Source organism: Chrysemys picta, chromosome 6, assembly GCF_011386835.1.
Source record: "Chrysemys picta bellii isolate R12L10 chromosome 6, ASM1138683v2, whole genome shotgun sequence".
NCBI lineage: Eukaryota > Metazoa > Chordata > Testudines > Emydidae > Chrysemys > Chrysemys picta.
In genome coordinates this window covers 93353092-93366427 of record NC_088796.1, presented here as the reverse complement: position 1 = coordinate 93366427, position 13336 = coordinate 93353092, and the positions used below count along the sequence as shown (strand labels likewise).

General features: G+C 41.1%; 1 protein-coding gene across 2 annotated transcripts in view; it reads left to right on the top strand.

Annotated features, from left to right (window-relative positions):
• The window catches only part of DMRT1 (doublesex and mab-3 related transcription factor 1), an 86508-nt gene extending 76577 nt beyond the window's left edge, over nucleotides 1-9931 (top strand). The window contains exon 5 of one of the 2 annotated variants that reach the window (XM_005296762.4): nucleotides 8686-9931. In XM_005296762.4, the coding sequence (XP_005296819.1) occupies nucleotides 8686-8840 (155 nt within the window). In that variant the 3' untranslated portion in view covers nucleotides 8841-9931. The remainder of the gene's footprint in view (nucleotides 1-8685) is intronic. The other variant, XM_065550436.1, reaches the window with a different exon arrangement.
• Nucleotides 9932-13336: the final 3405 nt, after the last annotated feature.

The following is a 13336-nucleotide window of genomic DNA, read 5'->3' as shown; positions in this document are numbered from 1 at the left end:
CCCTTTTAGTCCCAAGAGTGAACACCCCCCCAAAACAAAGAGCACAAACAAAAACCTTCCCCCCACCAAGATTTGAAAGTATCTTGTCCCCTTATTGGTCCTTTGGGTCAGGTGTCAGTCAGGTTACCTGAGCTTCTTAACCCTTTACAGGTAAAAGGATTTTGGTGTCTCTGACCTGGAGGGATTTTATAGTATTGTACACAGGAGGGCTGTTGCCCTTCCCTTTATAGTAATGACAGACGGTATGTGTGGAAGTTAGCAATTAAAGTGTCTTGTCCTCTGATGTTCTACAATAGTTCGTCTGGTGTTGCTGGGCCTTCTTTGTGGGGCAGGAGATAACACCTGTTGGAGACTAGTATTATTTCACACTTGGTAGTGCTTTCCCCCATCTAGAGACTTACAGTTACAGCGCAAATATTTCAATATAATACCTTATAACATGGGATACAGCTGTTATAAGTGAGATTATGATATACTTGTAAATTGCTGCATGCATCAAAGTCTAAAATACTAACCACATTCTTGTAATTCTAATAGCTATTTTAACAAAACTAACACACAGGCAAGCGGGACTGGTTCTAGCTGTGTATTCGTCAGTGATCATGTGAGGGGGCCTTGGCATGAACTGGCACCTGGTCTGCCAGCATCACAGCTGCAAAGATCATTGTCCTAGCCCACTACCTTGACCCTGCCACCCTTCCCCTGGTTCCCCCTTCTCTATTGCATCAAACATAAGCTGCTTGGCTTCACTTTCAAGGCCCTTCACAGCCTATCCCTGCTCTCCGTACCATTTCTCATTTGCTATCAAGCTATCAATGGTCACCTCTAATTGGCCCATGATGCCAGCCTTGATTGCTCACTAGTTATGTTTTCAAACAAGCACCTCTGTGCTTTCTCCTCTGCTGTCCCACACATTTGGGAGAAGCTCCCTGTGAACAGCTGCAAAACTAACACATTCTCCTCCTTCAAAATCCTCATTAAAACTCTCCTGTGATTTGATGCCTACAAAAAACTTGACAGTGGTTAGACTGCTTGTGTGCTGAGACTGCAGCTTATCATGCTGACCAATGTTGTACTCCCCCATCTGTCTATTGTGTTAATTATAAATTCTTTGAGGCCTTTTGGTTCTTTGTACAGTGCCTAGCACAATGCAGTCTTGATCTGAGACTGGGACTCTTAGGACTCTGGTAATACTAAATAATAATAATTAATAATAATAATCTGGAGAAAGTAGGCTCCCAGTTCCTGAGGTACCGGGCTGGAATATGGAAGTCAATTCCATAGGCTCCCTTCCTTTTCCCTCCGCTGGCTGCATGGCTGGCTAGGTGGCAGTACTGTCACTGGTTTCTTGGTTATATCCGCACTTTGTGACCCTTCTTGTGGGGCTCACAGAGCACAAAGTGGAACTTAATGCTTCCTCAAGCAGCATTAACTTCCATAGTATTTACACAAAGAAAATCTGCTGGGTTCAGAGAAGAGCATGGCATGTAGTCTAGAGCCACTGCAGTCTGCTTCTGCACCTGCACCCTCAGACAGCCCCAAGCATGCTGTATTTGTGCCTAGATGCTGAGAGGGACCTAGCATCAGACTGGCTCCTCCCCTTTATATGCTCATAAGAACATAAGAACGGCCGTACCGGGTCAGACCAAAGGTCCATCTAGCCCAGTATCCTGTCTACCGACAGTGGCCAATGCCAGGTGCCCCGGAGGGAGTGGACCAACAGGCAATGATCAAGTGATCTCTCTCCTGCCATCCATCTCCATCCTCTGACAAACAGAGGCTAGGGACACCATTCCTTACCCATCCTGGCTAGTAGCCATTAATGGACTTAACCACCATGAATTTATCCAGTTCTCTTTTAAACGCTGTTATAGTCCTAGCCTTCACAACCTCCTCAGGTAAGGAGTTCCACAAGTTGACTGTGCGCTGCGTGAAGAAGAACTTCCTTGTATTTGTTTTAAACCTGCTGCTTATTAATTTCATTTGGTGACCCCTAGTTCTTGTATTATGGGAATAAGTAAATAACTTTTCCTTATTCACTTTCTCCACATCACTCATGATTTTATATACCTCTATCATATCCCCCCTTAGTCTCCTCTTTTCCAAGCTGAAGAGTCCTACCTCTTTAATCTCTCCTCATATGGGACCCGTTCCAAACCCCTAATCATTTTAGTTGCCCTATTCTGAACCTTTTCTAGTGCCAGTATACATTTTTTTAGATGAGGAGACCACATCTGTACGCAGTATTCGACATGAGGGCGTACCATCGATTTATATAAGGGCAATAATATATTCTCAGTCTTATTCTCTAGCCCCTTTTTAATGATCCCTAACATCCTGTTTGCTTTTTTGACCGCCTCTGCACACTGCGCAGACATCTTTAGAGAACTATCCACGATGACTCCAAGATCTTTTTCCTGACTTGTTGTAGCTAAATTAGCCCCCATCATATTGTATGTATAGTTGGGGTTATTTTTTCCAATGTGCATTACTTTACATTTATCCACATTAAATTTCATTTGCCATTTTGTTGCCCAATCACTTAGGTTTGTGAGATCTTTTTGAAGTTCATCACAGTCTGCTTTCGTCTTAACTATCTTGAGCAGTTTAGTATCATCTGCAAACTTTGCCACCTCACTGTTTACCCCTTTCTCCAGATCATTTATAAACAAGTTGAATAGGATTGGTCCGAGGACTGACCCTTGGGGAACACCACTAGTTACCCCTCTCCATTCTGAGAATTTACCATTAATTCCTACCCTTTATTCCCCGTCTTTTAACCAGTTCTCAATCCATGAAAGGACCTTCCCTTTTATCCCATGACAACTTACTTTACTTAAGATCCTTTGGTGAGGGACCTTGTCAAAGGCTTTCTGGAAATCTAAGTACACTATGTCCATTGGATCCCCCTTGTCCACATGTTTGTTGACCCCTTCAAAGAACTCTAATAGATTAGTAAGACACGATTTCCTTTTACAGAAACCATGTTGACTATTGCTCAACAGTTTATGTTTTTCTATGTGTCTGACAATTTTATTCTTAACTATTGTTTCGACTAATTTGCCCAGTACCGACGTTAGACTTATCGGTCTGTAATTGCCGGGATCACCTCTAGAGCCCTTTTTAAAAACCAACATGTCATGAGTAAGGAATGCTCACCAGCTTTGCTCCTGGTTCCTTGCACATTTGTTTGCACAGTGAAAAAAGCTCTTGCACCTCTATAGCAAGTGAGGCTGGTCTGCTGATTTGCCTCCTCCCTGAACAAGAGGGTGAAAGAGTTAATAAATGGCTTGTGTCGCTCAAGTTTAAATCTTAAAAATGGCTTCTTATTGAGAGTTTAATGGTTTTTAAAATGTAAACGCAGGGAAAATTTACTTTTCAAGCATGAATGTTTTTCTGGTTTCTCACATCAGTGGAAGTGTATTATTCTTTCCAGTCCATTGAGTTCCAGGGGATCACTCAAGTTAAGTCAGTGCTCTTTACAGTGTTAGAAAATCTAAGGTTTTGTTTTTGAGGTTGGGTTCCTCCCCCCCACACACACTTTTTTTTTTTAATGTGGTGTTAGCTGAATCCTCGTGTTTAGATGGTATAAAATATATGGGTTCTCTCCCAGGAATAAAGGTGATTAGATATAGGAATGCTCTACAAAAAAACCAACAAGTCAGGGCCCTATTCTGCAACAGTTAGTCACACAAGTAATCCTTTCACAAGTCATGAGTAAGGAATACTCAATTGTATGAGGACTGTAGAATCAGCCACATCTTAAAATTAAAGCTTTAATGAAAGACACCATAGGTTTGCTTCTTTGAACACGGTGGACTTAGACATTTCTGCTATTGGATCTTTAATAGAACAGCAAAGAAATGTAGGTTTCTGTTTTGCTGACTCTTAATCTTAAGGTTGTGTACAGCCCACAGACCTTGTTTACAGTTCCCATTATCATCAATGCACTTGTCCTGCCCTCCTTACTTGGGCACAATATCTCATTGACTACACTGACTTCAGGGGGCGTTTGCCTGAGAAAAGGAGTACAGGATTGGGCCTCTGGAAGCTTTGTCATATGCCAGGGACAGTAACTATGTGCTGCTAAGACCAATATCTGTCAAACCTATGACTAAAGTTAGACACCTAAACCACATTTAGGTATCAACATAAACAGCCTGATTTCCAAAAGTTCTGAGCATTTGCACCTTTGATTTCAGTCAAAGTCAGACCACTTTTATGTAGTGTTTAGATATGGATTTCAATGCCTAACTTTAGAGACCCATATCTGAACATTTTTAGCCTCGGTTTCATTAGAATTCCAGGTGTTTGCAAATGTGGGTCAATGTGCAATACAACATAGATACAGCTTTAATACCTAATGTTTTTTAACATTTACCACATTTTAACATTTACCACAACAGGGGTAGGACGAGATTTTTTGTAAACTTTTTGAAAGTTTGTCATTGAAATTTATGGATTTCAGTATTTAAGAATTGGGCCTCTCCATCATTCTAGGAACATGACCACTAAAACTATTTACAAATCCTAACAAATAAACTTCTCACACATTCAGCTATTCAGGAATAAACAAAAATGTTTCCCCCTTAACTCAGTTACCCCCCTTCATAACTCATGCTCTTCTCCAGAGTCTGGGAAAATAGATGTTCCTTACAACATGTCCTGGGCTCTTCTGGAACAAGGAGGGAGGCAACCAAGTTTCAAAATCAAGGGCTGATCCCTGGCCAATCATCCTTCTTTAAACCAGAGGAGCATCTCAACTTACATCATCAGCCAGCCTGTGAGGAGAGAAGCATTTTCACAAGTAGTCAGATTTTACCAAACCGTGGGTCAAAATCAAGACCTTAAATTGCACTCAACAAATTGGAAGCTAGTGCAATTCCTGGAGCACAGGTGCAAAAAAACCTTAGAGGTTTTTAAGGCCAGCTTGACAAAAGCCCTGGCTGGGATGATTTAGTTGGTGTTGGTCCTGCTTTGAGCAGGGGTTTGGACTAGATGACCTCTTGAGGTTTGTCCAACCCTAATATTCTATGATTCTTTAATGTGCCTCCTGCGAAAAGCATCTCTAAATGAGCAAGCCACTACATTCCACACCAGTTGAAGTTGTCAGTGGTTTTCAGGTGTAGATCCATCTAGTGGGCATTGCAGTAATACCATTTCAAGGTAACAAAGGCAAGGATCATTTGTAACAGGTTTTTCATCCTATAGGAAAGGGTTCAGCTTTCTGGATGAGTATAAATGATAGAAAGCAGTCATGGCTCTTAGGACCTGGTCATCCAGAACTAGCTGGGCATCCAGCAGAATAACCAAGTTGTGAACCTGTGTCACTAAACGTAAGCTTACTCTCCCCAACAAGGGAGCTGAAATAACCTCTGTCAGTTCCTCCAATTGCTTCCTCTACCCTACATGTTTGAGGGCTAGCTGGCTAAGATTCATTTCATTCAAACTCCAATTGGTATTAGGCACTAGCCACGTCACAAAAACACCCCACTTCAAAACATTTCAGATAAACAAAGCTGAACTGTTAAAATCTGTGCACCAGACTAAGTGAAAGGTTGGCCAGCCAGGAGAGGAGTGCATTTTTGTGAACCAGGATGCACCAGTCACCAGCACCAGTCCTACTGTTAGACGTTCCCTTTATCTGTATGTCACTATGCTAATTTTAATATTCATTCACAGGATACCTAAATGCCTCCAACGCCATCCTTTGCCTATTTTAGTATTCCCACTAAAATGAAATACACTTGATCTTAGCTAAAAGGTGAAGAAAAGAATGTAGTCTCAGTATAAAATCTAATTAAGGAGATATAGGATTAATTTAACATGTGGTTCATTCTGTGATAATACATACTATTCTGTTCACTAGATCAGTTTAATATCTGGTTCTATATTCTGCATCATAAATGGCCGACAAAAGACAGACTACATGTGATATTTTGTTGAAAGGTATAAGGAGAAGCCAGTAAAACTGGATAGTATAGAGTTAAAATCTGTGCAATAATTCAGATTCCCATCATAGCTGAATCTAGGTATGTGTAGGTTAAGAATTGAATGAAGGATGGCTGGAGAAAATTTATGTGAATTCTCTAATAAAACTATGCTAAGTAAACCAAAGAGCAAAATCTATAAGAGCATGATTAGGCCAGCTATGGCATACAGGTCAGAATGCTGGGTAATGAGGAAGAAGGTGAACAATTCTATCACCCTGCTGAAATGAGAATGCTCAGGTGGATGCTGGGTAAGACGAGAACAGATAGGCTATGCAGTTAAAGTCAGTACGAATCATGATACAGGTAAGCCCCATCATGGAATTGTTGAGAGAGTATTGACTGAGATGGTTGGATCACATAGACAATGAGATGTGGGATATGTTGGCCAGAAGTACAAGATCTAGCAGTCACGGGACAAAGACCACAAGGAGGACTCAGAAGAAAGTTGTTCAAGATCCTGAAGGAGAACATGAAAGGCGTACTTGACAGGAACACTTGGAATAAGAACTGCTGACCCTGAGTAACGGGACAAGACAAAGGTGAAGAAAATCTGATTCTATATCCTGTCCTTGCAGGATGATGAACTCAAAAGAACTAAAGTCTAACTTGCCTCTTACGTACACCGAAGTAAATTGGGAGTAACTCAGTGTGTCAAATTCTCTGATGGCATAAATGGGCAAAACTCCACTGAAGTCAATGGAGGTGGCAGTTTTACACTGTCATAGAATTTGGCTTAATGGAGTTACACTGCTGTATAACAAGTGTAAAGGAAAAGAGGACCAAGCCCATAGCATATTTTTCATCTCTAATGATTATGATCCTATAAAAACAAAACACAAGAAATTGAACTGCAAAAGAAACCCTGTGATCAGATATCTATTAACCCACAGAAGCTGGAAAATTCAGAGGTATCTAAAGACAGGGGACCGCATTCTGCTCCCAGTCACACTAGTGTACTTCAGATTACCTTCACTAAACTCGGAGTTCCTCTGGATTTTCATTCCTGTAAGTGACCGCAAAATCCAGCCCATTCTCTTTAATTTAGCTTCCATAGTTACTAGACATTTCAGAAGTCTGCAAACATTCAGTGACCCGGTAGGTACTGCTTACCTAGGCATACCAGGGTGGTTTAAGGATGGAGTTTAAACTTTAATCTAGAACCACACAAGAACAAGGAATGCAGTGTTAATCAGCTTCTAAGAAACAATGATTGTAAACTGTATTCTCTTTTTAAAAGAGCTCAGCCTGGGAACATTCTCCACTAAATCCTAAACATTCAGAACATAAGTATTGATGGTTAACATGTCAGGGGGGCATTCAGCTTCTGCTGTGAATTAGTTTTCTAAAAATGACTAACACTCACCTACCAATGCATTTTGCTAATTACATCATAGAATTCCCTATTGATGAACAGAATCTGAATTAACACAGGAGCACTAATGTTACCCTTTCACCATTATTGTTGTACAAGAAGCCATGGCAAATGCTGGCAGTTAGTTACACAAACATTAGTATTAACGATTGGCTATTTGGAATTGGTGACAAACTGCAGCCCGATGGAATTCTGAGCTTGAAACCAATCAGGAAGTTAATGAGGAGAGAAATTACCACTGCAGCTTCCCCTTAATTACCTTCTCGCTAGGCAGGAAGGGAGTGCTGTGGGTGGATCTCAACTCATCTAAGGTTAAGAAGGTCAGAGACCCTTTTACTTGGTTTTTGTATCTACTGTGAATTGTAATGTTGCAAATATTTCCAACCCAGCCCTATATTCTGAAATTCTTAATATTCAAGTATCTTGCAGTTTTAGCTCTTGAGACTGGATGTTTGTTTTAGTTACAGCTTTAATTCCCATGCTCCTTAAATTCTTATTTTATTGCTTAATACTATATTAATCCCCCTCATTATTCTCCCTCATGCCCCTTGGTTTTAGATGTGACTCTGTTCACACCCCCTGACTTCCATAGTTATATAATAGGTTGTATTCTCCCCATGCAGGAAAATCCAACATATGAGCCAGGGAAATGTAAATTTCCTTCCAGTTCAGGAGATTATAGTGGCACCCTCACCATACAGTAGTGTTTGAGGGCCTCCCTTGCTAACTAAATTAGCATGGCAGCATCCCTAGTGGACTTCTTGAAGTCTCTAGCCCTTGTCTCTAGACCTCCTCTTTCCATCGGAGGGCAGAGTCTTCTCCCTAGTGGAGTAGGAAGAGGAGGTACAGTGCCATAAACCAGCAGATGTCCCAAGATCCTTGTTCCTTATCTCTTTCCCACTCTCCAGCAGTGGGTTCTGCCTTGGCTCAGTGTTGTAGAGGGATGATTGTGTCCCAATATGCTGGTACCCTCAATAGATGTAAATACTACAGAAAGCTGTACAAAAGGTTGTAGAAGTGCTCATTTGGCTGTTTCCCAAATATATTTGTTTCCCCCCCCCCCCCTTTGTCCTGGGCTAAGAGTTATTTGGGCCTGTCTAGAACAGCAGGGGGGAGTGCACAGGATCCCAAAGCTTTGTTTTTTGAAACCAAACCTACCATTGTGTCCAAATTACTATTAGTGATGTTTTGTTGGGCCTGTAGTTGTGTGCAAGGAGGGGTGCCTCCCTAGGGCCCCATCCTCTCAGGTGCTGAAGGTCCTCCTTTCCCATTTGTTCCAATTAATCTGTTAATATCCCACTCATTCTATTTCCTCTCCAGTATTTTCACCACCCAGCAGTCAAGATTCTGGCTTAATTTCCCTTTCCAGCAGCTCTCCTATCAGCAATGAAAGCACCAAAGGAGTACTGGAGTGTGAGTCTGCCTCTGAGTCTGGCACCTTCACTGTTAATTCTGTCATAGAAGATGGCGAATAAGCAAAATTCAGCCCCACGTCTCTACTTTATTCAGGAGATCAAGTGCATTCTGTTATAATGTTGTTTGTTTGCCTGTTTTGCATTAACTGATGCTGAAGTAACCATTGAAAAAAAAATGTTTGGTTTATTCTTTTCAGACTTGTATTATAATGACCAAAGACTTACATTCCTATAACAGTTTAGGGACCAGAGCTTCACCGACTGCAGTGCAGGTTAGGTATTTTACGCTCGGTGTTAATGCAGTAATTCTCCTTACTAAATCTACACTCAGTAAACTATTCTTTACTAAAGTCCTGGATTGTGGCATGAATAAAATATAATCAAAGTTCAGATGAAATGTTAGAACCCTTGGGGGTTTTGGTTCCAGTTTGCATACACAAGAATGCTATAATGTGAAACAGGTCAACTAAATCCCTAACCAGTGACTGAAAGCAAGATGAATAGACACAGCCTTTTTTTTTTGGGTAGAAATTACTTTAATTTGCTAAGATACAAAGTAAAGTTGCAAAATATTTTGCATCAACTCTCCCTCCCCCCGCGAAAAAAAAAACAGTTTGCGTTCATGGACTGTCAATTACAGAACCGATTCAAAATAAAGAATCCTAAAGAGAAGTGATAGTAGTTCTCTTAAGAAACTGACCACTTTTTCTGGGTGTTTTTTTTTTTGTTTTGTTTTGGGGGGGGTTTTTTTAGAAGTAGCAAGAGAGGATGACTGATAAATCATATTTTTTTAAAAATAATCTTTTATGAAGCATTCTTGGAAGTTCTTTATAGGATAATGCTACTATACACTTACTAATGGCATAAAATTAACATTTTTCATATTACAGTTGAGTATATTCCATTAGCTTGCAATCTAAATTGCAAGTAAATGTCTTTTTAAAAGTTACTACGGATTTGTTTGTTTATTTTGTTAAAAATTGCTTATGGTGTACTCGCCTTGTGTTACAGAAGCCAACCTGAAATGAAACTAGTCTAGAAAAATTCATTGTTCTCTGTAGTTGCAGCTGTACCTGAAATAAAAATGTTATTGATGACTGAATTTTCTTGTGTGTATATTTGGTGAGCTGTATTAAACAGAAAAAAAGAAATTACTTGTATTTTCTTCGCTCTGTGCTTTGAAAACATCTATTTGATTTCACCCCCATCTGTTGTAATCAATAACCTGACCATCTTGTTTTTTATTAAATGCACTTACTCTTAATTTCATCCACCAGTGGTTTTAGAGAGAATAATGTGGAGTTACCTATATAGGTTTGACATTATAAATCACTTCTTGAGGCTGAATCGTATAGTGGTATCGATTGATCCTGATATATCACAGAAATTTACTGTCACTTCTGTTTTCAATTAAAGATACAATCAGTCAGATAATGACTTAATTGGATTTTACAGAAGATTGAGTTTTATTGCCCAGTGCTTTACGAGTTTAGTTAAGGAAGATCATTTTATCACACTTGTCAGCCTGCTACTGCAGTTGTGTGCCCTTCTGCCTCTGCTGTTGCTAGTGTGACAGAGCCACGGTTATAGTGTAAGGCAGGTAAAGAATAATACTGGGTATGAAAATGCTATATAGTAAAAGAGGCAATTGCGGCGGCGCTGCTCGGAGATAGGATTCACTCCTTTTTCACCTTTCTTGTCATTCTTAAACTGTTATTAAAATGCCGTTTTCTAATTTATAGAGGGTGCTCTCAACTCCCGCCCAGGGGAAAGCAAATGGCAAAGGAAGGACTGTTTCTCAGACCGTGTGTTACGTTTAATATGCAGGCAGGCGCGTGAGCTTTTACCACTCAGAAGTCAACGTGCAGTAAACTAGGAAGGGGGGTTATGACCTTAACACAACACGACGCGTCTGGGCAGTTTCTCCTTTCCAGGCTTGGCGTGTTTAGGTGAGATTATGTGTCTAATCCGTTATACAGTTCAAAAGCCTCGCAGCTGTGTGACTGCTTTAGAGGTTCATCTCAGCGGGTGGCCATATTGGTATTAGTAGCAATATTCTGAAATGTTTTTTTTATTCAAAAGTATAGAAATTCTAATTATGTGCCCGCGAGTGGAGCTGTGGGGTGACTGCAGCCTCGCCATTCGAATGCTCATGTCAGTTTCTCAGTCTCTCTTCCTTATGAATGGATTCTGGGCATGAGGAATGTCCCAGGGATTCCGCCCGAGCAGTTGAAGCTGAAATTAGCATCCTTTAGTCTACACTCTATTAAAAATAGTAGCTCGTGTTGTAAGGGACAGTGTGTAAATTATGAAGTACACCGATCATGAAATGCCTCGCAGAGTAAGGAAACCGCACCGATTTTCAGGCAAGATTTTTTTGGGGGAGTGAGGGGAAGATTAATCGCTTTTATTTTCCGCTCAGTAAACTGTCCCCAGAAAATCGGCCGTTCTGCTATTTATTTATTTGTTTGTTTGTTTTTGCCATTGCTCTTGGCTCACAGTAATTTTGATCCACCTCCTGAGAAGTACGTTGTACTATTTCAGTTGCAATTTTCCTGCATTACACCAGAAGATTGAAAAATGAAACCTGCTCCACTTAATGTGATCGGCCTTGTGTTGGGCTGATGCGCTCTGCGTGAAGACAAATTGAAACTGATTTGTTCGGCACCTCCCAACTCTCCCCTCTTGCTAAGACGGAGAGAACGAGCGAGATCAGTAGGGTTAGAGATGCAGTAAGAATGGCCTGGATACTTTTCCTAAAAGTTACAGCCAGTCAACACCCGTTTTGCCAACGATCCGATTTCTTCTTTTGATAGCTTCCACAGCACGCGCTGGTCTAGTCAGAGAGTGACAAGAGTTAACCAAACGCAGAAGTAATTGATTTTGAACAGCCGCTAACTGGAGGTGATTCTGATCTCACGCCCATGTAAATTCATTCCGCTAATAGCGTTGCTCCTGATTTATATTGGAATGAGACCAGAATCAGGCCCCTCTCTTTCAGGGATACTACTAGTGAACAAATGGCCACGCTATAATAATAGGGGGTCAGATCCTCTATAAATTGGCGACACTTACTTGACTTCAGTGGAGCTACTCTCATTTATACCAGTTGAGGATCAGACCCATTGAGTTTTCCCCAGATATCTTTATTTAAAGGTCTGGACTTTTTGAGGGATAGATTCTGCCCCACTGGTCTACCCAGGGCATAAACTCTGCTCTCCCTTAATGAGGTTACACGTGTCCCACGTGAGGGCAGAATTCGGCCTTAAGGCCTGTATAAGGACACCGTACCCACTAAACAACATTAAGGCATCTACAGAACTCGGCTCAGTTTCACAGAGGGAAAAAATAATGGCTAGTTCTGATGGAACAATGTTCGCATTGAATGTTGTTCGTTTCTGACTGTAGGTGGACTGACTCCTTGATTCTGCTGCGCTTTTTAATGAATATTGCGGTACCAGCCTTAAATAGCCTGATATTCTCCACACAGCCCAGGGCCTGCTAGAAGGCTTAGTTAGCAGCCAGAGCCCCATGAGACAATAGGGTCGATCTAAGTGTTAACAGGGGATGGCCTAGCCTGGTGACTGTGCTGAAGAATACCTGTGGTACTGCTGGGAAAGCGCTTAGCCTAAGGGCAGGCTGCCTGCTGCAGGCTACATCAATGAGAGTTTGACCATTGGGAGCAGGATCGGGCCCCAGCATGGAAGCCCCTGGTAAGGAAAGGCCCCTGCGCCCAATCCACTTGAAGGAGCAACTCAGCAGCGGGGTTTGTTACTTTAACAGCTCGCCTTCTTCTCTTGGCATCGGACCCCAAAGGCATCTTGTCACCTTTGGCTGTAAGACCCCCGCCAGAGAAGTGATTAAACGTTGGCTTTGCACAACAGCGCTCCTAGTAGTTAGTTCTGAAGCCTAATTAACAGGAAAGTTCAAACAGGGGGAAATTGCCTATACAGGTTGTAAAAACATACTTGAATAAACGTCAGGTTCTGACACCAACAAAGAAAGGTAAAATTCGCACGCTCATTCTCGGGCTGCCTTCTAAAAGCACGTCCTAAAATCCCCATCTCCGCCCTCTTTCAAAATGTCCTTTAATCAAGGGACGGTCTCACCTTTAATGTTAGTTAAAAGTTTTTATGTTTAACCGACTTGCTTTTTTTAAAAAACAACAACTTTTCCTTGAGATTGTAAAAAGCGGTGCTGCTGTCTCAAAAGCACCCGATCATTCAGTCTGGTCATTTGGATAAAGATATATTTAGATAGTGTTTAAAGTGTCCTAAGCATCTGCACATTTAACAAGCCCGGTAATACTTCTAGAAGAGAGATACCATTCCAGTACCCCAGGTAAATATGTAGAGCGTTTTAGTATGTTTCCTGTATGCATTTTTAATTCTAGGCAATTTTCTTTAGGAGCTGTACTGTATTTACCTACAATGTTTAAGCTTAAAGTTATAAAGCGTTCACGAAAAGAAAGTTACAGGATATGCAGAGCAGCCACGTCGCAAAAAAAGTTCCATTTGACCTTTAGCCTCTTGCAAGTGATTCAAAGAACTACATTT